The 27316-nt window shown below is 37.8% G+C and overlaps 1 protein-coding gene across 1 annotated transcript in view; it reads left to right on the top strand.

Moving 5' to 3' along the window:
- SCN9A (sodium voltage-gated channel alpha subunit 9) overlaps positions 1-27316 on the top strand; it is a 172154-nt gene that overhangs the window by 79630 nt on the left and 65208 nt on the right. Inside the window, exons 3-11 of the mRNA XM_057745529.1 lie at positions 8479-8597; positions 8945-9034; positions 9596-9724; positions 11161-11252; positions 12240-12449; positions 20283-20346; positions 21616-21757; positions 24279-24485; positions 26081-26368. Of these exons, the coding sequence (XP_057601512.1) occupies positions 8479-8597; positions 8945-9034; positions 9596-9724; positions 11161-11252; positions 12240-12449; positions 20283-20346; positions 21616-21757; positions 24279-24485; positions 26081-26368 (1341 nt within the window). The remainder of the gene's footprint in view (positions 1-8478; positions 8598-8944; positions 9035-9595; positions 9725-11160; positions 11253-12239; positions 12450-20282; positions 20347-21615; positions 21758-24278; positions 24486-26080; positions 26369-27316) is intronic.

Genomic DNA, 27316 nt, shown 5'->3' with positions numbered 1-27316 from the left:
TTTCATGTTAGCTCAGATGACCTCTGGTTCACGAAGTCTCAATGATTATTCTCACAGACATGTGACCCTGCCCTGTCTTTACTCGCATGCTCTGTGTTTCTCTGTGTGCTGCCTGTCACATCTTGCCTTGTATTTCAGGTAAGTGTCCTTACCACTTTTCTAGGAAGCTCCTTGAATGCAAAACTCATTCCTCATTTACGTTCAAATTCCTTTCATTGCCTCATATGCCTTAGTTGTTGACTGCACAGTTGTAGAAAATAATGGATGAATGAATTTTAAAAAGCACAAGTGTAATACGGGGATATGTGTATAAAAACAGATGATTGAACTTGGTGTACCCCCCCAAAAACAAACAAAAAAATAAAGTACAAGTGTATTGAGATTTAAGAAAACAATAGTACTCAAAGATGAGGTATTAATTTTAAAACTAATTTTCAATGTAAAAGTGAACTTTATGTTAAATTATGTTTAGAAATAACTGGTATAGTAAAAAGGACCAGGAATGTAAAAGGGCATCTGAAAGTAAAAGATTCTGCTTTTTTTCTTGGGAGCAATGTCACACACAAAAGCAAGATAACCTGAAGTTATATCTCCAATTTGGTGAAAAATATTTATTACCAGAAGCTCCCTCAAAAACATATATAAAATTCAGAATCAACAAAAAGAGAGCAAATTAGTGTCTTCTAGCTAACACAAGGAATTTGCTTGCCAGCGACAGAAAAATAAGACAAAGATTTGAACATGGTCTTTCTGATTTCCAAGCAAATTGCTTAAGTTGTTTTAATGTTTTGTTGTTATTGCTATTGTTTGTTTGTTTGTTTGTTTTGGCTCTTTATTGGAATATAATTGCTTTACACTCTTGTACCAGTTTTTGAGGTACACCAAAGTGAATCAGCTGTATTTATACACATATCCCCATATCCCCTCCCTCCCACGAATCCCCCCCACCCTCCCCATCCCAGCCCTCTAAGGCATCACCCATCATCAAGTTGATCTCCCTTTGTTATACAGCAACTTCCCACTGGCTATCTATATTACAGTTGGTAGTATATACATGTGTATGCTACTCTCTCACTTCGTCCCAGCTTCCCCTTCGCCCCCCACCCACCCAACCCCGTGTACTCCAGTCCATTCTCTGCATCTGCATCCTTATTCTTGTCCTGTCACTGGGTTCATCAGTACCATTTTTTTTTTTTTTTTTTTTTTTAGATTCCGTATATATGAGTTAGCATACAATATTTGTTTTTCTCTTTCTGGCTTACTTCACTCTGTATGACAGACTCTAGGTGGTCTTTCCACCTCATTACATAGAGCTCCATTTCATTCCTTTTTATACCTGAGTAATATTCCATTCTATGTATGTGCCACATCTTCTTTATCCATTCATTTGTTGATGGGCATTTAGGTTGCTTCCATGTCCTGGCTATTGTAAAGAGTGCTGCAATAAACATTATGGTACATGTTTCTTTTTGGATTATGGTTTTCTCTGGGTATATGCCCAGTAGTGGGATTACTGGATCATATGGTAGTTCTATTTTCAGTTTTTTAAGGAACCTCCAAACTGTTTTCCATAGTGGCTGTACCAACTTACATTCCCTCCAACAGTGCAAGAGAGTTCCCTTTTCTCCACACCCTCTCCAACATTTGTTGTTTCTAGATTTTTTGATGACAGCCATTCTGACTGGTGTGAGGTGACTGTGCCTTTAACTTGCATTTCTCTGATGATTAGTGACGTTGAGCATCTTTTCATGTGTTTGTTGGCCATCTGTATGTCTTCTTTGGAGAAATGCCTATGTAGGTCTTGCACCCATTTGTGGATTGGGTTATTTGCTTTTTTGATATTAAGCTGCATGAACTGCTTGTATACTTTGGAGATTAATCCTTTGTCCGTTGCTTCATTGGCAAGCATTTTCTCCCATTCTGAGGGTTGCCTTTTAGTCTTGTTTATGGTTTCTTTCGCTGTGCAAAAGCTTTTAAGTTTCATGAGGTCCCATTTGTTGATTCTTGATTTTATTTCCATGATTCTAGGAGGTGGGTCAAAAAGGATCTTGCTTTGATGGATGTCATAGAGTGTTCTACCTATGTTTTCCTCTAGGAGTTTTATAGTGTCTGGCCTTACATGTAGGTCTTTAATCCATTTGGAGTTTATTTTTGTGTATGGTGTTAGGAAGGGTTCTAATTTCATTCTTTTACATGTAGCTGTCCAATTTTCCCAGCACCACTAATTGAAGAGGCTGTCTTTTTTCCATTGTATATTCTTGCCTCCTTTGTCAAAGATAAGGTGCCCATATGTGCTTGGGCTTACTTCTGAGTTCTTTGTTCTTTTCCATTGTTCTTCCTTTCTATTTTTGTGCCAGTACCATACTGTGTTGATCACTGTGGCCTTGTAGTATAGTATAGTTTGAAGTCAGGAAACCTAATTCCACCAACTCCGTCTTTCCTTCTCAAGACTGCTTTGGCTCTTTGGGGTCTTTTGCATTTCCATGCAAATCGTAAGATTTCTTGTTCTCGCTCTGTGAAAAATGCCATTGGTAATTTGATAGGGATTGAGTTGAATGTGTAAATTGCTTTGAGTAGTACAGTCATTTTCACAATGTTGATTCGTCCAATCCAAGGACATGGTATGTACCTCCATCTGTTTGTGTCATCTTTGATTTCTTTCATCAGTGTCTTATAGTTTTCTGCATACAGGTCTTTTGCCTCCTTAGGCAGGTTTATTCCTAGGTATTGTATTCTTTTTGTTGCAATGGTGAATGGGAGCGTTTCCTTAATTTCTCTTTCTGCTCTTCCGTTGTTCGTGTATAGGAATGCAAGAGATTTCTGTGCATTAATTTTGTATCCTGCTACTTTACTAAATTCATTGATTAGTGCTAGCAGTTTTCTGGTAGGGTCTTTAGGATTTTCTATGTATAATATCATGTCATCTGCAAAGAGTGACAATTTTACTTCCTCTTTTCCAATTTGGATTCCTTTTATTTCATTTTCTTCTCTGATTGCTGTGGCTAACACTTCCAAAACTATGTTGAATAATAATGGTGAGAGTGGACACCCTTGTCTTGTTCCTGTTCTTAGAGGGAATTCATTCAGTTTTTCACCATTTAGAACGATGCTGACTTTTGGTTTGTCATATATGGCTTTTATTGTATTGAGGTAATTTCATTCTATGCCCATTTGCTGGAGAGTTTTTATCAAAAATGGATGTTGAATTTTGTCAAAAGTTTTTCTGCATCTATTGAGATTGTCATATGGTTTTTATCCTTCAATTTGTTGATATGATGTATCACGTTGATTGATTTGTGTGTTTTGAAGAATCCTTGCATCCCAGGGATAAACTCCACTTGATCATGGTGTATTATCTTTTTAATGTGCTGTTGGATTCTGTTAGCTAGTATTTTGTTGAGGATTTTTGCATCTATATTCATCAGTGATATTAGTCTGTAATTTTCTTTTTTTGTGACATCTTTGCCTGGTTTTGGTATCAGGGTGATGGTGGCCTCGTAGAATGAGTTTGGGAGTGTTCCTCCTTCTGCAATATTTTGGAAGAGTTTGAGAAGGATAGGTGTTAACTCTTCTCGAAATGTTTGATAGAATTCGCCTGTGAAGCCATCTGGCCCTGGGCTTTTGTTTGTTGGGAGATTTTTAATCACAGCCTCAATTTCCCTACTTGTGATTGGTCTGTTCATAGTTTCTCTTTCTTCCTGGTTCAGTCTTGGAAGATTGTATTTTTCTAAGAATGTATCCATTTCTTCCAGATTATCCAATGTATTGGCATATAGTTGCTTGTAGTAGTCTCTCATGATGTTTTGTATTTCTGAGGTGTCCATCGTTACTTCTCCTTTTTCATTTCTAATTCTGTTGATTTGCGTCTTCTCCCTTTTTTTCCTGATGAGTCTGGTAATGGTTTATCAATTTTGTTAATCTTCTCAAAGAATCAGCTTTTAGTTTCATTAATTTTTGCTATTGTTTCCTTCCTTTCTTTTTCACTTATTTCTGATCTGATCTTTATGATTTCTTTCCTTCTGCTCACTTTGGGGTTTCTTTGTCCTATTTTCTCTAATTGTTTTAGGTGTAAGGTTAGGTTGTTTATTCGATAATTTTCTTGTTTCTTAAGGTAGGACTGTATTGCTATAAACTTCCCTCTTAGAACTGCTTTTGCTGCATCCCATAGGTTTTGAGTTGTTGTGTTTTCATTGTCATTTGTTTCTAGAAATTTTTTGAGTTCCTCTTTGATTTCTTTAATGATTTCTTGGTTGTTTAATCGTGAATTGTTTAGCCTCCATGTGTTTGTATTTTTTACAGTTTTTTTTCCTGTAACTGATATCTAGTCTCATGGCATTGTGGTCAGAGAAGATGCTTGACATGATTTCAGTTTTCTTGACTCTACCGAGGCTTGATTTGTGACCCAAGATGTGATCTATCCTGAAGAATGTGGCGTGTGCACTTGAGAAGAAAGTATATTCTGTCATTTTTGGATGGAATGTCCTATAAATATCAATTAAGTTGATATGGTCTAATGTGTCATTTAAAGCTTGTGTGTCCTTATTTATTTTCTGTTTTGATGATGTGTCCATAGATGTAAGTGGGGTGTTCAAGTCTCCCACTATTATTGTTACTGTCGATGTCCCCTTTTATGGCTGTTGGCATTTGCCTTATGTATTGAGGTGCTCCTATGTTAGGTGCATAGATATTTACAATTGTGATATGTTCTTCTTGGATAGATCCCTTGATCATCATGTAGTGACCTTCCTTGTCTCTTGTAATAGTCTTTACTTTAAAGTTTAATGTGTCTGATATGAGTATTGCTACTCCAGCTTTCTTTTGATTTCCATTTGCATGGAGTATCTTTCTCCATCCCCTTACTTTCAGTCTATATGTATCCCTTGGTCTGAACTGGGTTTCTTGTAGGCAGCATGTAGAAGGGTCTTGTTTTTGTGTCCATTCAGCCAGTCTGTGTCTTTTGGTTGGAGCATTTAATCCACTTACATTTAAGGTGATTATTGATATGTGTGTTCCTATTACCATTTTCTTAATTGTTTTGGGTTTGTTTTTGTAGGTGTTTTCCTTCTCTTGTGTTTCCTACTTAGAAAAGTTCCTTTAGCAATTGTTGTAAGGCTGGTATGGTGGTGCTGAATTCTCTTAACTTTTGCTTGTCTGGAAAGCTTTTGATTTCTCCCTCAAATCTGAATGAGATTCTTGCTGGGTAGAGTATTCTTGGCTGTAGGTTTTTCTCTTTCAGGACTTTCAGTATATCCTGCCATTCCCTTCTGGCCTGCAGAATTTCTGCAGAAAGATCAGCTATTATCCATATGGGTTTTCCCTTATATGTTATTTGCTGCTTTTCTCTTGCTGCTTTTAATATTTTTTCTTTGTGTTTAATTTTCGTTAGTTTGATTAATATGTGCCTTGGTGTTTTTCTCCTTGGGTTTATTCTGTATGGGACTCTCTGTGCTTCTTGGACTTGGTTAATTATTTCCTTTCGCATGTTCGGGAAGTTTTCCACTATCGCCTCTTCAAATATTTTCTCAGACCCTTTCTTTTTTTCTTCCTCTTCTGGGATGCCTATGATTTGAATGTTGGTGCGCTTAATGTTATCACTGAGGTCTCTGAAACTGTCTTCTATTCTTTTTATTCTTTTTTCTTTTTCCTGATCTGTGGCCATTATTTCCCCCATTCTATCTTCCAACTCACTTATTCCTTCTTCTGCCTCAGTTATTCTGCTGTTTATACCATCTAGGGTATTTTTAATTTCAGTTATTTTGTTGTTCATTGCTGTTTGTTTGTTCTTTAGTTATTCTGAGTCCTTATTAACTGTTTCTTTTATTTTCGGTATTTTGTTATTGAGATTTTGGATCATTTTTACTATCATTACTCTGAATTCTTTTTCAGGCAGTTTTCCTATTTCCTCCTCATTTATTTGGTCTTGTGGGTTTTTTTCCTGCTCCTTTGCCTGCATGGTGTTTCTTTGTTTTCTCATGGTAGTCCAAACTTCAGGGGTTGCTTGTCCCAGCAATAAAGGGGTTTAAAGAAGACTGTCCAAGTCCCAGACTAATGGCAGAGTGTTGAGTCAAACAAATACTAAGTTAAGGAAAAACATACATGTATAATACACACAAATACTGAATCCAGTAGAACATAAGGCACTAGAAAGACCTGACATGAGAACCCCAGTATGCTGTCAGACATTCAAAGAGAAAACCAACAGAAATTCAAAACCAAAACAGAACAAAACAGAAACAAAAGCAAAAACAAACAAATAACACCACACACACACAAACACAAATCCAGGGAGATACTGAAAGCTAGGATCAAATATAATAAAGAGCTAGAGTACTACCAGACAGACTGAAGATTCTCCAAATGAAATCAGACAGTTATACTTAGAAATAAAATAAAGACAAAAACCTAATAATAAATACCAAAGCAGTGTGTCATCAGGAGAATAAAGCAAGGAAACAGAGCAGACCAATAATATTGCTTATAAGTATATTAAGATACAATAAACTAAAAAAGGGTAGAAGACAGGGCAACAGAAGAGCATAGTGTGACTGGAAATATGAAAATAAAAAGAAAGAAATAGAAAAGTATAAAAGATAGCGATGAAAAGAAGATAGAGATACAGTCAGCACTACAAAAACTTAGCTAGAAATAGAAATATATAAAAAGGCTAAAAATAAAAATAGAATAAAAATGGAATGAAAAATGTTATAAAACTTGTAGATCCCTTAGGACTAAGATCGTAATTAATAAATAAATAAATTAATTAATTAATTAAATAAATAAAAAACTAGAACTGACCCCAGAATGGACCGGTTCAGTAGAATCAATACTAATATTTCTGTTTCTTTGTGGTCTCAGCTGTAAATGTCCTTCTACCTGCCTTGGGTTTTTTGTATTATTCTGCAACCAGCAGAGCTTCCTTTATTGTTTGTCTATAAGTGCTGGTGTGTGGGGAGAGAGGGTACAATAGTGGTTCCTTCCCCTGGAAGTGAGTGAGCAGTGGCACCCTGTCTGGGACATGGTGGTTCAGTCGGGTGTGGCGGTGCCTGTTGGAAAGGGATGCCAGTGGCTCAGGTGTAGACAGAGTGTCTCCAGAGCTGGGCCATTCTGTGGGCTTTTGGCTCTCTGCTGCAGGCACTCTAGACCAGCCCCGCCCGGTGGCCTTTGTTATCCCTGAGTGCGTTAGCTTGGCCCACAGAGGTCCTTCCTCTGTCCGTGACAGGCGGCCAAGAAAGAGGCTGCGCCTGCGACTCCTTCCCCCGCTTGTGAATCAGCAGTATCCAGCCGCCACTGTGGTCTCGCAGCTCTCTGTGACAGGCATTCCTCGCTGCAGACCTCTTCCCTCCTGTCCCCTCAGTCCATCTCCCCACCTCCAACAATGTTTCTCACCCTGAACCAGCTCTCCAGTTCCCACGCTCCTGCTCCCAGACCCCCTGTTCAGCTGTGAATCGACGTCTCAGTCTGGGCACGCTGAGCCGTGGTGCAGATGCTCCATGTGTTTCTCACTCCCTCCCATCTGCCACAGCTCAGCCGCTTCACCCTCTTTGAACAGTCGCAAATGTCTCCCTACCAGTTATGTTGGGATGTTTGCAGTCCTTCCTGGTGTCCAAGGTTGTTTGCTGGTGTTTAGCTGGTTCTCTGTGGGAATTATTCTGTCTTTTGGTGTATTCCTAATGCATCTGTGGAGAGGGATGCATTCCATGTCCTTCTACTTCGTCGCCATCTTTATTCCTCCTGTTTGGGTTTTAAATTTTTCAACTAAATACCAAAGCCATGGAAGATGTCACTCATTATGCAATGGTTACATAACATATGTTTAAAATGTTTGGTTTTATTCATATTATTTCAGAAAATTGCTGTGGATAGTAGCAAACAAGTCCTTTAATTTATGTTCTTTTATTTCAGCTCTTGTTGGCATTAACATCTAAAATAGGAAAATCAAACTGAGTAGTAGGATTCTTTCAACTCTAATGTTCTTCAAATTTATGAAAATATTTTTGAAAACTCATATTTTGGAACATTTGCTGCTAACCCTGACAGTAGCCAAGAAGTAGTAAAATTCTCGAAGTGATATGATAAAAAACAAGGATAGCTAATTTCTATTTGGTTTGCATAAAATGCAATGTCACGAAAGAAGGAAGTTGTATTTTAAAATAATTCCAGTGGCCACAAGTTATTGTTACCGATTTGGGTGTTGAAGGGATATGAAAACGAGAAGACTGTATTTTGAAAGCTCTAAATAATACATGCTCATATATGGCTCACTTCTTACTTTCCTGAAGTAATGGACAATGGACTTGGAGTTCATTGGCCAACAGGACGTGAATAGCTGCATCAATGGCATTGGAACCACACTGCTTGGTCTGATGGCAGTGTTTCTTTAATATGACCCTACCACATGGGGAGGTAAACTGCAGGTATTCATGTACTAGACTGAAATTTTGGAGTCTCCATTCACACTGTTTTCTTTTTGCTCTGCAGACTTTCATAGTGCTGAACAAAGGGAAAGCAATCTTCCGCTTCAATGCCACACCTGCTTTGTACATGCTCTCTCCCTTCAGTCCTCTCAGAAGAATATCTATTAAGATTTTAGTACACTCATATCCTTTTTAAAATGCTTGCTTACAATGAGTCTTTAAAATGTAGTTTTTTGCTATTTTATTTACATATAGATTTTAGTCCTTTTGTACTTGAGAAGACTCTGATTTATCAATCTCAATATTATTTACTGTAGAACTTTGAGTAGATTGGGAGAATGGCAATTTTAGTATTTTAGGATAAATTGCTTTTGTCTATTACTCCCTTGTCCAAAGAGATTTTTTAAAGTCTGTAGATTCGTTAAGAATTATTTTCTAAAGAAAATTTGTTAGCGTTTCAACAGATGTCTTCGTCAAATATTCAACGTTCCCACCATGGTCTTTTATCCTCTTCCTTGACTCTAAGCTACGGCATTCAGCATGCTTATCATGTGCACTATTCTCACCAACTGCATATTTATGACCATGAGTAACCCTCCAGACTGGACCAAGAATGTAGAGTAAGTGGGTTTCAGTCCATTTTGATATAGTCTTCGTACAGTCATTTTTATCCTTTCCTTTTCATACAGGAAGTTATTGCATCTATAAAAACTGTGGTGTTTATCTTCCCATGTTACATAGTTGCATCTCTTTCAATTATTTTTTTCTCCTCTGCAGTATTAACCTGCTAGTATTAGAATAGAATAATATATGCTACAATCTTTTCTAGAAAAAAGACCTCATCAGATACCCTGCTTTGTTCTTAGACCTGTTGCATATCTCTTGTCCTTGGGTATATTTCTGATAGGAACAATATAGGAATTTTCTAGGCAGATCTAATGCCTGTGTTCTTAGTAATTTTTAAATACCTCTGTTTTCTGAGAGTGTTTCTGATATGTACATTTTAAGATTTTCTGGAAAGACCTTTACCATAGTTAATTCTAATAGTTAGAATGGGTCCATAAACCAATAGCCACACTCCAATAGATGCCTTCCTTTGGTAGATGAGAAAAAATTATTAAAGATTCACATGGTATCGTATTCTTTTCACACTTAATATCCCAATGGATCCTTGTGCCTAGGTACACTTTTACTGGAATATATACTTTTGAATCACTTGTAAAAATCCTTGCAAGAGGCTTCTGTGTAGGAGAATTCACTTTTCTTCGTGACCCCTGGAACTGGCTTGACTTTATCGTCATTGTTTTCGCGTAAGTACTTTCAGTTTCTTGAAGTGCCAAACTCATGAAAGTCTCAGACAGCGCAGTGTTCCAGTAAGAACAGACTTTCGGGGTCTGACTTTTCCTGCTTAGAATGGTTGCATTTAAAGGATACTGTATGAAAATTAGTCATCAAAAAATATTAATACTTTTTCAGAAAGAACATTTCCCACTCAAAAGTGTATGACATCATTAAGAGAGATGGTCTTCTTCCATGCTCAGCACTTGGATGGATAGTATATGTGGTGCCAGTTAGGGTCACACTTTTTCCAAGTTCTTATTTAAAACCTGGTGAAACCTATAAGAAAAACAGAGAAAACTCAGGCATTTTATTATAAGTATGGTCTTCTTTTTTATTAACCTATATTATTCAAAAGCTAATAAGTATATTAAAATGTAGAAGTAAATCTTTTTATAAGGGATGTCACTGCATACTAAACCTAACATTAATGAATTATGTATGTATTACATAGGCATCCATAGTTTACTTTCAAGGAAAAAAATATCACATTAAGATATAATTTTAATTTATTCATATTGCTGCTCTTTTCCTAAATATATTTGTCAGAAACATTATCTGACAAACCTCAAACCTAGATACAATATTTTCCTTCTGTCATTTTGAATTGTAAAAATAATACCTGTTCATTGGAGGGATTTAGACAATACAGAAGGGTCTTGAGATTTCTAGTCTCCAGTATCCACACACCTGCCCCCCCCCCTTTGTTCTTCAGGCTGGCTTTTTCTGTGCTCACAAATGACTGCTGTCGTTCCACCCACTCTCTGCTAAGACAACACTGTGTCAAAGAAGGCCGCATCTTCTCAGGGGTCTCCTTTTTTAAATTTATGTGCCATAAACTTTAGCTTTTTTAATGTATAAATTTCATTGTTTTGTAGTATGTTCACAAAGTTGTACAAAGATCACCACTCTCTAATTCCAGAATATTTTCATCACCCCAGAAAGCAGTCACTTCCATTCCCTTCTCCCCTCAGTCCTTGGATACCACTCATCTGTGTTCTGTCTCTATAGATTTGCCTATTCTAGACATTTCACATGAATGAAATCATACAATGTGTAGCCTTTTATGTCTGCCTTGTTTTAATTAGAATACAGTTGTCAAGCTTTGCTACTGATTTTTATAGAATATTAAATATCTATATTACCATAATATTGAAGTCTAGTAATTGAAGCATTTAATTGTTTACTTAGGCATTTAAGTGTATGAAGCCTTTTTAATAATATATTTGTAATTTGCTCACATCAAATGACTCAAATCAAATCAAATTAGTAATGATAGAAACAAAAGACTTGCAGAACTATAAATTTAAATAAGAAGTTCCAAACGTAGGAAACACCTTGACTAAAGGCACAGGTAAGTATCATAGACTCTATCTAAATTCTGAATAACTCTGATTTAATTCTACAGGTATTTAACAGAATTTGTAAACCTAGGCAATGTTTCAGCTCTTCGAACTTTCAGAGTGTTGAGAGCTTTGAAAACTATTTCTGTAATCCCAGGTAAGAAGTAATTGGTGTGAAGCATTAGGCCACTCATAACTCCAACTATTTGGGAGTTGTTCTTTGTTCGTGTGTGTGTGTGTGTTGTCACCGTGTTTGTGTATAAACTCCCCTATTACAGATATGTGACAGAGTTTGTGGACCTGGGCAATGTCTCAGCGTTGAGAACATTCAGAGTTCTCCGAGCTTTGAAAACAATTTCAGTCATTCCAGGTGAGAGTGGGGTTAAACACCGGGGCTGACTTTGATCTTTTGGAGGAAAAACAAGAAAAACTGTCTCTTATGCAATTTTAATTAAATTTGATCTCATGTTTTTCACAGTCGTTATTAAAAGTCAGCCTTTGTGTTTAATCAATTGCATGAGTGTTAGATGATGAAGATGGCCATTTGGTTCACATCTCAACTTGAAATTTTCTCTCCTGTCTAACAGTTCATTTTCCATTTTGCTTATCCAGGAAGGAAAATTTCAATTTGTTTTATTGGTTTTCATATAGTTAAGAAAAGAGATATAAAGATATCAGCATGGGGAGGATTGCATGACCCAATGTTTTTTTCTTTCCTCAGCAAACCATTTCTTAACTGGAAATTAGCAAGTTGTCACCATATGCTGCAATTCAGCCTCTTTTTTGTTTTGGTATTACTATAAAGAGATGGTTTGTCTGACAGATGTGCACTGAATTGACACTTCTTAAAAGTTATTTTTTCGAGTGAGTGTGGATATGGTTTGAACAACCAAATTATTCATTTTGACAGTTTGATTATTCTCTGGACATATTTTAAAGTTTTAAATCCCTTGCTGTAAAAACAAAATATATAAAACAGCAAATCCACCCTTTTGAGCTGGTAGACTTTTTTGACCTGGGTTATTTAAGATCAGTGATTTGTTAAAATGCATGCATTTCTAGGAAAGTTTGTGTTTTGATTTCGTTTCTCATTCAGAAGCTTTATTTCATTTTGAACACCTTTCCCCCCGCTCACTGTATTCAGGCCTGAAGACCATCGTGGGGGCCCTGATCCAGTCTGTGAAGAAACTCTCAGATGTCATGATCCTGACCGTGTTCTGCCTGAGTGTGTTTGCACTCATAGGATTACAGCTGTTTATGGGCAACCTGAAGCACAAATGTGTGCAGACTCTGCTTGAAAATAATGAAACAATAGAAAACATATTGAATACCCTCGATGAAGAAGACTATAGAAGTAAGAATCCCCTTAAGTTGTTAATAGATTGAAATAAGGCTAAGAGCATTGTTCCCTTTTGGCAGTGAAATGTTGCTTTCATTTTAATTGTTTCAAAATCACTCAAATATAGAGAAAGTTGCTACAATGTAAATTTGGATCATGTTATAGTTTCATAAATTTCCCTGGATCTAAGTTTTCTAGCAGTTCTGGTATTAAGAACATGGGATAGTTCCACCATTCTCAATTTCTGTAAAATAAGAATCAGCTTGCTCTAGAGAAATACATTTAGCTATGATTTAATGATATTTACCATTAAATTCCATCCTAAGCTATATATTTATATACTGTTTGTTTGTACTGTATAATTTGTACTTACATTTTTATAGTATACTTTATTACATAATATAATTATATTTTTACACTTGTATTATTCTTATTGCATTGTACAGTCATGTTAATCATTATAGTGATAATATTTTCACATATTAAAATATTTGTCTCAATAGTATTCCTAAGGATTTGTGTAAGTGGGGCAGTTTATTCAGCTTCCTCAGCACTATCCTCATATTATAACCAATGATGAGTTTCACAGCTCTTTTTAATAGCTTCCCCCAATCTAGCTAATGGCCATCAAAGTTTAATTCATCAGAACTAGTTCTGTAGGTACCATTGGAGATGATCTGTGTACACAGTCTCAGAAGTCTACTTAATTCACAAGTGTATTTTAAAGTATCTTACAGAAAGCATAACCCTAGCACGGTTTCTCTCACCAGAGCTGATGAGTTTGGGTGAGAATGAGATCTAGCAAGATTGTGCTTTCTGTCTAACACCTGCAGTGTGTCTGTCTGATGTTGCCCACGTGAACCCATAAGCCTTAATAATTAGATCCAGAGGTAAGGTGGACATGTAAGTAAGTGCTTTTGATAGAAGGAGATCAGGGAGTAAAAGTCAGGTGTTAATTCTCCTTAAAAAATAGAGTCGTATACATCAATTTTTTTTTTTACTATACTCAGTGTGTTTTTTCCTACTCTGTGAGGAATCTAAAGGCAGATATAACCTAGCTAATATAGTAAAAGACTGTAAATAAAGAAAACTGAAAAAAGGAAGCCTAAAACAAGAAAACTGATGGTTTTCAAAGTAAAATTTTGTGTGTATTTTTTTTACTACCAGCAATGGATGAGGGATTTAGCATATTTTCCTCTCTTTTGTAACTTATTTTTTCAGCTTCTGATTTTTCTTAATATGATCTTAAATTTTATTTCTAATTTCCAAAGGATTTTATTTCTCAGTATATATACCATGAAAGTTATATATCCTACAGATAATTGCTGACATTTATATTCTGCTTTATGAATCCATGTACAGCACTTACTTAAAGTTGACTTTTTTTTACTAAGATCACTGCTAGTCCTTTTATTCTGAATCTTGGTCTCATTCCTGAGTTCATGATTTCAGTAATTTTTTTTAACCTTCTGGAATTGCTTTAAGAAATTTTTTTTCAAAAGGAGTAGAAAAAGCTCTTGGATTTTGCAATGCATCTTCATACTGCATTTACACATGAGTGGATGATAGCTTAGCTAACAATGCAATTTTATGCATTATTCTTTTTTTTTAATTAATTTATTTATTGGCTGCGCTGGGTCTTTGTTGCTGCACACAGGCTTCCTCTAGTTACAGCGAGCAGGGGCTATTCTTCATTGTGATGCAGGCTTCTCATTGTGGTGGCTTCTCTTGTTGCAGAAACGGGCTCTAGGCACACGGGCTTCAGTAGTTGTGGCATGTGTGCTCAATAGTTGTGGCTCGCAGGCTTGGTTGTTCCATGACATGTGGGATCTTCCCAGATCAGGGATCGAACCCCGTGTCCACTGCATTGGCAGGTGGATTCTTAACCCCTGTGCCACTGGGGAAGTCTCTCTATACATTATTCTTGATTTTCTTCTGAAATATAGTTTCACAGCAGAGATGACTGTGTTAAGTCTGAGTTGGTTTCCCACCTGTTTTCTGTGTCATAGAAGCCCAGTCTCACTGCACTATTTATTCAAGCATTTATTTATCACATGTGTTTATTGAGTGCTCCCCTGAGCTAAGCATTGTAGAAGTTTCTGGAGCTGTAGCAATGAGTATGATAGCCTCAGCCCCTGCATGCACAGAGCTTATCTTTTAGGGGGAATGAAAGAGTAAAAGGAGGAAAACAAACAAATAAGAAACATTGCAAGTTATAGCAAATGCTGTGCAAAGAAAATAAATCTCAGGGGCCGAGATACCAACTAAATGAAAAGTCCTCTCTGAGGAGATAACATTTAAGCAGAGGTCTAAAGGATATTAAGAAGACATAAAATAGTGTAAGTGAATATGGGGGCTGTTCCTTGAGTTAGAAGGAAGAGCTTGTGGAAAAGCCCTGAGACAAGAAAGCGTATCAGGTGTTTAAAGAATGGGAAAACAGCAGTGTGTGTAGACCTTAGCAAAGGAGAGGCAGGAGGGCAACAGAGAAAGTAAGAGAAAAAGGCAGGGGTCGTATCATGAAAGATGTCTTAGCCTATGGAAGGAAGTTTGGATTTTATTTTAATGCAGTGGTTTTAATCACTTTGCCATATGGGGAGCTGACTGGGCAAGAGTGGATGGTAGATTGGAATAAGGACAACCAGTAAGAGTGTTGTTTCTATCATCCAAACAAGAAAAGATTGTGGCTTCATCTAGAGGTGTCGTAAAAGTGTAAAGGGTGAGTTCAAGATGACACCTCTAGAACTCATTGATGAATTAGAGAGCAGAGGAGGGCTTGGGGATCTCATCTAGGTTTCTGGCCACAATAACTGGATAGGTGGCAATGGAAAGTGAGGGAAGAGTGGGCAGGTTTGTAGGAGAAAGTCACTATTAACCAGTTAAAATTAAGATGTCATTGGGACATCCAAGTGGAGATAGAAAGTAGACAATTAGAGATTTAAGCGTAAGGATCAGAGGAACTGCCTAGTTTGGAGAGATATTCTTTGAAGTAATCAGCAAAAGGAAAAGATATGTACACACATACACACACCCTTCTGAAAAACCCTGATGTTTATAAGTAGGTAGAGAATGGGCAATCTGGTGTTTAAAGCAAATTTGGTGGTTAGAAGACGCTCATCTCCACAACCCTAATGTCTAGACGGCAGGTAGATAGGAGGACCTGGAAAAAAAGACAGAGTGGCCAGTAAAGCAAGCAGCAAAGATACAAGTAGGGAAGCCAAAAGAAGAAAGTTTGTTGAGATAAACGGAGTGCTTGTGTTGAGTGATGCTGCAAGATCAAGGATTAAGATCAAGATCAAGGATGATGAGGATCGAGAAATATACATTATCTTAAACAACATGGAAGTCATTAGAGACTTTCATGAGCAAATTCTAGTGGAGCAGTAGGAGCCCAAGGTTGGGCTAAGGTGGTGACAGGGGTGAATAAGATGTCAGAAGAGAAGACAATATGTGTAGACAATTCATCCAAGAAATTTGGCTGTAGGGGAATCAGAATAACAGGGGCAGTGGCTGGCATGTTTTTAAAAGATGGATTTTGGTAGGGATGTTTCTCTAGTGCTAGAAATGAATGAGTAGTAAAATATGAATTAATAATTCAGGAGGGGGAGGAAGGCAAGTCCTTGAGAAAGTGGAAGAGCGAAGGGGAGAGACATCTCCACCACTGACGCAGAAGCAAAGACGGAAGAGCAGGCTCCAGTGTAATCAGAAGAGGTTGAAGTCAAGCCCAGTGGCTTTTATTTCCACAGAAAAGTGTGAGATGGGATCATTGGCTGGGAGTGCAAAAGAGGAATTCTTCTCTTGGTATTCCACTTTCCCTTTACGTGTTAACCTTAAATTCTCTTGAGGCTAATTACCCTAATAATTTACACTTCACTTGTTTAGGAATTATTTTCACGTGTTCCACAAGACCAGCGTGAGCTACTCCCATTGCTTTACCTTTCATCATTCGTGTACTGAATTGAAGAGTTAGCCCTGCAACATGCCAGCACGGGCAGCTCTACAGCCCACTTTAATAAAGCAGCTCCTCGGTAATTGGTAAATGTGAACTGGTATTACTTTAAAGGGTGACTCTAAAGTAATCCTTCCATAGTAAAAATATCTCAGAGGTTTATGTATAAAACATTGCATGATAACTTCCTCCATCCTCACTCTGCCATGCCCACCCTTCCTGAGGCACGGGGTTTTTTTCAAAAGAGTTATTCATGAACACTGTAAGACTTTTCACCTCAAACTAAGAAGCTTTATTGTTTTATGTCTTCTAAGATTTACGGGTATCTGCTACGTAAATCCAAAGGATGTTGTGTAAGCCAATTAGTTTTACCTGAAGTTATTTAATACAAGAGCTGTTACTCTTTGAGCATCTATATAGAAAGTGTGAGTACTTTATTAAGTGTTTTACATGCAATATCCTATTACTACTGATCAACAGCTCTACAAAGTAGGTAGTCCCATTTACATTTTACAGATACAGTAGCTAAATCTTCAAGTGGTAAAATAATTCACCTACATAGGAAGGAGTAGAAACAATATTCAAATCCAAGTACATCTGACTTCAAAGTGTTTGTTCTGCGGGTGCTCCAGAGCCTCCTAAAAATTACATCTTTATTTTTTTTTTCACTTGAGCCAAATAGGAAGTTGGGCTCCTATTAAAAAAAATTTCTTTTGTCCTTTATACCTTTACTGTGTGCATTGGGATCAGCCCCCTGTATTAAGAATAAGTTATTATAGTGAATAAAGGAAGAGTTATGAGCTCCTTTACACCTGAAAATGGGCACAGAGTGTATGTACCATGACAGAGGAAAATGTGCATTTATTTCAGTTCCATATTCTCAACATCCAGAATTTAGTAAGTCCTAAATAAATACTGATTGATGAACAAACAATGAGAGAATTTCAGAAAATACATTTCCTTCATTTATAGTGTTGCCTTGCCAACTCTACCCCTTCTGGAATACTTGCGGCTTAGTGGGGGCCTCTTTTCCTTCTCTTCTCCTCCCTCCCTCCCCTTCCCTAGCTCCACTTTCTCTCTGGATTAACTCCTCAGGTCCCATGGCCTGACAGTGACTCCCATCTTTGTATCTCCATAGTTGATAGCTTCACTGACTTCAAGACTCATATCAATCCAATCACTTACTTGACAAATATAATTTAATACCTAATAATCACCTCAAAGGAAGCACAGCTAAAACGGAGCTCCTGGTTTTCCTTTAGGCCATTTCTTGCCCCACTCTTCCTTATCCCAGTAACTGGTACCACTCTGACCAGTTGATACATCCTTGTGTCCCCTCTCTTCCACACACCCCACATGCACTCCATCAGTACATCCTGTCCACTTTATTCTGTCCTCTTCTCTCCGTATCCATGGCTACTCTCTGAAATGTAGCCATGTCACCTCCCATGTAGTCACTTAGCTTGTATCCCTGCTTCCACACTTGCCCTCGTAAAGTCCATAGTCCACAAAGCAGCCACAGCAACATTTAAAAATGTTAGCGGGAGCCTCCTAGATAGCTTCCTCCACAAGAGGGCAGACATCAGTATCAAGCAGTATCAGCAGTATTTCGTGTTGTGGAACTGAAAACCACAGCCACAGAAAGACAGAGAAAATGAAAAAGCAGACGACATTGTACTAGATGAAGGGACAGGATAAAACCCCAGAAAAACAACTAAATGAAGAGGAGATAGGCACCCTTCCAGAAAAAGAATTCAGAATAATGATGGTGAAGATGATCCACGACTTTGAAAAAAGACTGGATGCAAAGATCGAAAAGTTTACCAAAGACCTAAAAGAATTAAAGAGCAAACAAATAGAGATATGCAACACAATAACTGAAATGAAAAATACACTAGAAGGAACCAATAGCAGGTTAACTGAGGCAGAATAAGTGACCTGGAAGACAGAATGGTGAAAATCACTGATGAGGAAAAGAATGAAAAGAACTGAAGACAGCCTAAGAGACCTCTGGGACAATGTTAAATGCGCCAACATTTGCATTATAGGGGTCCCAGAAGGAGAAGAGAGAGAGAAGGGACCCGAGAAAATATTGGAAGAGATTCTAGTTGAAAACTTCCCTCACATGGGAAAGGAAATAGCTACCCAAGTCCAGGAAGCGCAGAGAGTCCCAGGCAGGATAAACCCAAGGAGAAACACGCCAAGACATATAGTAGTCAAACTGACAAAAATTAAAGACAGAGAAAAGTTATTAAAAGCAACAAGGGAAAAATGACAATTAACATACAAGGGAACTCCCATAAGGGTAACAGCTGATTTCTCAGCAGAAACTCTGCAAGCCAGAATGGAGTGGCACGATATATTTTAAAGTGGTGAAAGGGAAGACCCTACAACCAAGAATACTCTACCCAGCAAGGATCTCATTCAGATTCGAGGGAGACATCAAAAGCTCTCCAGACAAGCAACAGCTAAGAGAATTCAGCACCACCAAACCAGCCCTACAACAAATGCTAAAGGAACTTCTCTAAGCGGGAAACATAAGAGAAGAAAAGGACCTACAAAAACAACAACAAAACAATTAAGAAAATGGTACTAGGATCATACATATCGACAATTACCTTGAATGTAAATAGACTAAATGCCCCAACCAAAAGATACAGACTGGCTGACTGGATACAAAAACAAGACCCATATGTATGCTGTCTACAAGAGACTCACTTCAGACCTAGGGACACATACAGACTGAAAGTGAGGAGATGGAAAAAGATATTCCATGCAAATGAAAGTCAAAAGAAAGCTGGAGTAGCAATAGTCACATCAGATAAAATAGACTTTAAAATAAAAAATGTTACAAGAGACAGGAAAGGACATTACATAAAGATCAAGGGATCCATCCAAGAAGAGGAGATACCAATTATAAATATATATGCACCCAATATAGGAGCACCTCAATACATAAGGCAAATGCTAACAACTATGAAAGAGGAAATGCAAGGCAGAAATAGAGACACAGATGTAGAGAACAAACACATGGACACCAAGTGGGGAAAGCGGAGAGGGTTGGGGGGGAATGAATTGGGAGATTGGGATACCAAATTGTACACTCTAAATATATGCTGTTTATTATCTGTTAACTGTATCTCAATAAAAGTTCTTAAAAATAAATAAATAAATAAATAAATAAAAATGTTAGTGATTATCTCATATGTCTACTTACTACTTCCGTGACTTCCCATCATACTTAAAATCCAAACTCCTTTCCATGGCATGCAAAGCCTTGCTACGTGGCCCCTGCCTACCTCTGCCACTGCAGTCCTCCACGCTCACTACACAGTAACCGGGCTGGCCATTTTGCTGGGGTTTTTTCCATAAATCAACTTCATTTCTACCTCGAAATTTTGCGCTTTGCTCTTCGCTCTGTCAAGATGTCTTACCAGGGTCTTTGAATGGCTGGCTTCTCTGTAGCATTTAAGTCCCAGTTCAAATGTCATCTCTTTAGAAAAGACTACCCTGACCATATTTTATCACATTGTCTTAATTTATTTTCTTTAGGGTGTTTATTCCTATGTGAAAATACCTTGTATATTGATTTGTGTACTTGTTAAAGTGTCTTTCTCCATCCCCAACCTCCACCCTCACCTAAACGTAAAGAAAGCTTCATAAAATCGATGATCTCACCTATCACGTTTGTGATTATATTCACTGCCTGGCCCATAGAGGTTATCAGCAAATAGTTGAAGGAGACTATATAAGAAGACAATAAACAAATAAATGAATGCCTATTGCCTGGGACAGAGCCTGAATGTGTTTGTAAATATATCTACATTAATTAACTTACCTGCCACGTCACTCTTAAAGCTTACACTGCATAATGTTGCATTGTTCAATTTCTTCCTAAACAGAATATTTTTATTACTTGGAGGGATCCAAAGATGCTCTCCTTTGTGGTTTCAGCGCCGATTCAGGGTATGTAATATTTGTTTTCATTTTAGTCTGAAGGCTGGGGAAAAAAAGGAAACTCAAACTCAATCAGTTTGCTCATAAGAACCTTTGATTCTATATTATTTTCATATATTTCATGGCGTTTTTTGACTCATTCTGTCCCACAGTGAGTCCAGACTTTAACATTCATGGTTAATGCATACCGTGCATTTGAAAGCAAGACATTGAGGTAGTGCTTAATTAACACAAGATACAAGTCATATACATCTTAAGAAAGCAGGAAAAAATTACCCCCAGAAAACTCCACCAAAAGTTGATTGGAGAGTTTCCAGCCTTTCTCCTTTCTGGAAAGAAGAGTGACAAAATCAGCTTTTCTTTCCGTCCCCAAATTCTACTCATTCTCCCATCAGGTATGGTTCATAGGTGACAGAATGCAGTGACATTTTGGCCACTCTAAACAAAAAGGATCCCATGGACTTGGGTAAAGATATTTTAAGAATGTCATATTTATATAAGTACCCATTTTGCTGTTTCTCCCACACACCAACTTTATTTCTGCTGCAGGGCCTTTGTTCCTGCACTACCCCTGGCCAGACATCCCTTGCCCAGGGGCTCTGTGTACACTGGGACCATAAAAATGAACAAGATAAGGCTGCTGCCCCCAGAGACACCCCAGAACACTGTGTTTATCTGGCATCATGCATGCCAGTCCACCGATTTTGAAAAGAAAACAAGTCTTAAACTGGAAATCTCTATGAACTTACACAATTGCTATCTATTGACTGTTCTTGAGTCTAATTCACCCCAAGAATAGTTTGGGGAGAACAGTTTTATTAGAGGCCTATACATCAATCTTTATGGATACAGGAACTATTATATGACATCTGGTGAAAGTTTCCAAGTTTTGATGATTGATGGTGATGATTCTAATAGCAGCTACCATGTATTAAGTGCTTTCTGTGTGCAGGAGCTAGGCTACGTAATTTGCATACATTGTCTCCTTTAAACTTAATAACCGTCTTAACCTTTGGAGGTAGGTATTATTATCTTGCCTCATAGAAAGAAGGATCCGGGCCTTGGAGAATGTAAGTAGTTTGACAAAGTCAATGACTAGTAAAAAGTCAGAATGCAATTCAAACCCAGTTCTTCCAGACTTCAAATAATGTGTTCTTAATCATTACTCAATATTGTCCCCTTAGCAAGGAAACCTTGACTTTCCAACTTCTCTGAAGTACTCTTTAGGTTGCATTCTGAAAGTACTCTGACTTGTGATGTCTTTTTTTTTGTATGTAGTCAGTGTCCAGAAGGGTACAGCTGTATGAAGATTGGCAGGAACCCTGATTATGGCTACACGAGCTTCGATACTTTCAGTTGGGCCTTCTTAGCCTTGTTTCGGCTAATGACTCAGGATTACTGGGAAAACCTCTACCAACAGGTGAGCACCAAGGGCAACAGTCATAGCATCCGCAACAGGTGAGCGCCAAGGGCAGCAGTCATAGCATCCCCAACAGGTGAGCGCCAAGGGCAGCAGTCATAGCATCCCCAACAGGTGAGCGCCAAGGGCAACAGTCATAGCATCCGCAACAGGTGAGCGCCAAGGGCAACAGTCATAGCATCCCCAACAGGTGAGCGCCAAGGGCAACAGTCATAGCATCCCCAACCGGAGAGCGCCAAGGGCAACAGTCATAGCATCCCCAACAGGTGAGCGCCAAGGGCAACAGTCATATCATCCCCAACCGGAGAGCACCAAGGGCAACAGTCATAGCATCCCCAACAGGTGAGTGCCAAGGGCAACATTCATAGCGTTCCTTGCACACAAATCTGAGGCATGTTCCGTACCAGCTTTATATATGAGATGTTTTATTTAATATAGATTGGAAAAAACTCTACTGTCTTAACACTGAAAGTAGACATGTTCTATTTCCAGCACTATTAGAATGGATAGTTCTTAAATCATAAATTATTTTCTTATCTTTTCTGGGCTTTTTGATCACTATATCTTTTTCCCTCTTTCTGAATATAACACCCAATGAGGTCCTAGGTAAACAGCAAAAAATACACTGTAGTGTTCTCCCATAGCACCCCTACACACACTGTGCTTTCCACCCATGCCTCCCTGCTTGCAGTGCCCTAAACACCAGGCTCTCCTGTGCTCACCATGCCTTATTTTGTGAACTCCCATGTGTCGTTGTTCTGGACTGAATAGTATCTCCCCCAGATTCATATGTTGAAGTCCTAGCTCCCAGTTCCTTTGAATGACTATATTTAGAATTAGGGCCTTTAAAGAGGTAACTAAGGTAAAATGAGGCCATTAGGGTGGGTCCTAAACCCATCTGATGTCCTTATAAGAAGAAAACATTAGGACATGAGTGAGAGAGACACCAGAGATGCATACACAGAGACAGAAAATACCTGGTGAGGACTTAGTGAGAAGGTGGCCCTCTGCAAGGCAAGGGGAGAGGCCTCAGGAGAAACCAAACCTTCCAAGACTTCGATCTTGGACTTCAATCCTCCAGGACTGTGAGAAAATAAATTTCTGTTGTTTAAGTTACCCAACTTGTAGCATTTTGTTATGGCAGCCTGAGCAAACTAACACAAGAATGGAAGACAATGCAAGGTTCTAAGCTTTTCTCTCCCAACTCAGTTCAGTTGGGCCTTAGCCTTGTTTCAGCTAATGACTCAGGATTACTGGGAAAACCTCTGCCAACAGGTGAGTGCCTAGGGCAACAGTCACAGCATCCCCAACAGGTGGCATCCTCTCCACCTCCATGCCCTTTGACTGTTCTTCAGTTTATAGCATCCATCTCTTGTACGGAATTCTTCATTAACGTGGCCATCTCCTCTAACTTACATGTTCTCCTCTTGGGACTGTAGGCTCTGTCTTTTCACCTGTAAGTTATCAGCACCCAACCCCAAGAGCAAGGAGACCAGAATTGATTATTCTGTAATATAAAAAATAATGAATCACTTTTCTCAAATTGCCACAAATTCTTTTGGCCTGTTTTATGTGCATTTTATTTCAGAGAATATTATAAATGAATATAGAAATTATATAAAAATTTACTTCACAGGAAAAAAAAATACAAATGACTTCTTAAGTATGCAGAAGATACCTTTACTGCAAATTAAAACTAGAGTAACATAGTTTTGCACCTGTCAGAATGACCAAGATCAAAAAGTCGATCAAAAGAAACATTCTGTCTAAGAGGTGGGGAGGCAGACTCTCTCCCACGTTTCTGGGAACCACTGGAAAGGGTAACATGGGAATTTCTATAAAAATTAAAATGAATATATCAATACCTGTTGACCTGAGAATTCTACTACTAAAAATTTGTCCAAAAGAAGACTCAGTAACAACAGTAACTGATAGAAAGGGAATTGAGTTACTAGACATCAGAGATAAGATAAAGAGACTTATTTTTCATTTAATATCTATTTGTACCGTTTGAATTTTTTACTATGTATTACATTTAAAACTTTTTAGTAAATGTTAGTTAAAAATACATAAAAGATGAATACATAAGTTCATATAATAAGGCTATCTACCTTGTGTTAACATAATCATTAATACTTAAAGATATAATTTTATTAGTTAATGATACTATAGAAATTGTCTAGTCCTATAATTTGCAAATGAGTAAAGCAGCTAGTTTTTGAGTAATTTTCAGACAAGGGAAGAAAAAAATTAAGGATTATTATTATGCTTAATAATAGTCAAGGATCATACTTAATTTTGATACAGGCTTAATTGCTATATCTTTTTTTACTGAAAAAGCGTGTATTTTAATACTAATTGTTTTCCATGAAGATACAATTTTATTCCTTTATATTTTTTGATAATATGAGAGTATACAGAGCTGTCTGATTTACCATGCCTAATATACCATTCAAGTTGAAATGATTTACCAAAAAAAACCCTCTGTGTTATTAAAATAATGATTTCCATTTTTCCCTAGACACTGCGTGCTGCTGGGAAAACCTACATGATCTTCTTTGTTGTGGTAATTTTCCTGGGATCCTTTTATCTAATAAACTTGATCCTGGCTGTGGTTGCCATGGCCTATGAAGAACAGAACCAGGCAAACATCGAAGAAGCTAGGCAGAAAGAGTTAGAATTTCAGCAGATGCTAGATCGGCTTAAAAGAGAGCAAGAGGAAGCTGAGGTATCGTTATTTGGTTTAAAATTCTTCCCAGAAGTAGAAATGCAACGGGGAACAACAGAAGCCTGTGGTCTGTGTTCGGCCTTCCCCGGGGAGATTTTCCTTCCTGTTCTTTTATATAAACTGAATTTTCATTCTGGTGTGGTCAAAGGGAGCGATTCTGGATTGATTTAGAACTGACATCTGCCCCATTCCCCATTCCCCCAGTATCAGCTCACTTCAGCGTGGAGGATATTCTAAGCTCTTCCTCCTAAACCTGTTACTCACAATTCTTCAGTGTGTCTGGCATTATGCAAAGTCCCAAAACATATATGATGTATTTCCCCAGAGTAACACTTGTACACAGATGTTTGGGGGAAATTATTTTGATGTTAAAGTCAACAGATACTCTATGGGGTAGAAAGCAAAACATGCATCAGTTTTGGTTAATGTTGCAAGGATTTTAAGATAACATGTGAAATGTTAAGAAAATCATACTTATGATTGTGGCCACTTGAGGTCGAGTCACAAATTCTTGAGGATTTCTCTTTGCTTCTCCCTCCAAAGGGTTGTACTTCAGTAGAAAAGTTTGAGGAGGTTTGTACTAAGAGAATCAAAATTTCAGATATTCTACATGGGTTTGATCGTTTGACCTAGTAAATCTCTTCAAGGAATTTAACCTGTTGCGGGGCTGGTAGTAATCTTTAATGCAGAGAAACTCTGAAGCAGAGAGGTGTTCAGTGCAGTATTCGTATTACAAATCAGAAAGCATTTAAATTTCTAAAAATTAGAAAATGGTTAAGAGGATTAGGATATTTTTGTGTCTTGGAGTATTATTCGTCCATAAAATGCTGTGTTTTGAGAATATTATGACCGGAAAAGGTGTTAATATAACAATATATTAAGTTGCAGAATATAAAATAGAGTATAAGGTACAAACCATTTAAAAATTATATATATAAAGACGGGAAGAAATGTTAATGCCATTTATTTCTGGGATATAGGGTTATGATTTTTTTGTTTTTTATTCACAATATCTTTGTTTTCCAAATTTTTATAAGGGTTGTTTTATTTTAATAATAAAAACTTAATTTTATAAAAGGGGTAGCACTAGGCTGTCCCAGGAATTTCCTAGGGAATCCCTGAAAGTCTCTTTTATTTTCTTCAGATATTATTCTGCAATAATTCACTTTATTTTCAAATAATTCATTCTTCATTAAACTATAGAAGTGACTCTATTGATAATATTGAGTTAATTACCTGAACAAGGTATACAAACAAATTATCAGGTGGTTTATGTGAGTTTTAATGTCCCAGAATTACCTAAAATTAAAACTTTTACATGTAGTATTTAAAATCGCTTTACTATAAATATAGTAATAGTATGTAATAGTTTAATTCCAAAGCACAATATGACTTTATTACAATGAAGGAGAAACTATAAACATATATTTTGTAAGCTCTCTGGTCATAATGCAAAGGAAACAACATTACTTCCCGTACAAGGGACATGATTATATGCACAGTGTAATTAAATTCATGGTAAAGAGGTGCCGCGTGTTAGGCTTTCCCAGACACTGGAAATGACTCACGATGTGTGTGACCTCTTGGTCCAACAGGCAATAGCAATGGCAGCAGCCGAGTATACCAGCATTGGGAGAAGCCGAATAATGGGCCTCTCCGAGAGTTCTTCTGAAACATCCAAACTGAGTTCTAAAAGTGCTAAAGAACGAAGAAACAGAAGAAAGAAAAAGAATCAAAAGAAACTCTCCAGTGGGGAAGAGAAGGGAGATGACGAGAAATTGTCCAAATCAGAATCCGAGGAGAGCATCAGGAGGAAGAGCTTCCACCTTGGCGTTGAAGGTCACAGGCATGCCCGTGAAAAGAGATTGTCCACCCCCAACCAGGTACTGCCACATGCGTATCGCCAGAGGTGGCATCATCACGCAAAGGGTTCTCAGGGAAGGGACCTCAGGAGAGCAGGGAGTGACCTCCATAGGGTGTTTTTAGGTCAAAAACCTACTGATGGCTGGGCATGTATGGAAAGAACACAGAGGCACATAATTTTCCATTTAAGTTTGACCATTTTGAAGGAGTTTATAGTTTTGGAATTTGTCATATCTTCTCCAGTATAAATATCCAAAACAAATCTTCCTGAGAACCATTGTAGAAATGAAGAGATTATTTACACTGTAAGTTATGTTTTATTATTTTTAGTCAGTCTGTATTTTGTAATGCCTCATTGGTTAAATACTCCCCTTAGATTCGTTTTCTTTCTTCTCTTCACCACTGTAGGAAATCACCAGATTACTACAGGAAATCACTGCTGTAGGGATCACCAGAATATCAGTCACCCAAGCCTGATGGCCTGCACCCCCAAATGCACCAGCTACTAACATCTAGTCCCACAACCTGTTATCTCTGCTTGTGTGAAATTTCTCTTTCCTTTTTTCTCTTTTTCCACTGACCCCTCCATATTTCTGGTCTTCCTGCCTGCAAATCTCCAAAATGAACCATTATTCCTATTCTCCTTTATACTTCCCCATTTTCCATTGCACACTCCTTTCAAATCATTTTTCTAAAACAAAGTTGTTCTTCTCAACTTAAAAAACAAAGCAAACAAACAAACAGCAACAACTCTGTTGAACTGCCACTGACCACAGAACAAGACCCACATCTTGTCAATGCCATGGGCTGGCTCCTCCTCAGTCCCCTCTCTCAGCCTTCATGTGCCCTCAGTCCCCTGTGATTGTTTACCTACAGGCCCTGTATTTTCATGCCTTTCTTACTTGGTACACATGGTTTCCTCTAAGTGGGATGATTTTCTTCCTTGTTCTCCTCCTGGCATAGGACCA

The sequence above is a fragment of the Hippopotamus amphibius genome, chromosome 8, assembly GCF_030028045.1.
Source record: "Hippopotamus amphibius kiboko isolate mHipAmp2 chromosome 8, mHipAmp2.hap2, whole genome shotgun sequence".
Lineage (NCBI taxonomy): Eukaryota > Metazoa > Chordata > Mammalia > Artiodactyla > Hippopotamidae > Hippopotamus > Hippopotamus amphibius.
The sequence above is the reverse complement of the archived record's forward strand: the minus strand, read 5'-3'. Positions and strand labels throughout refer to the sequence as shown.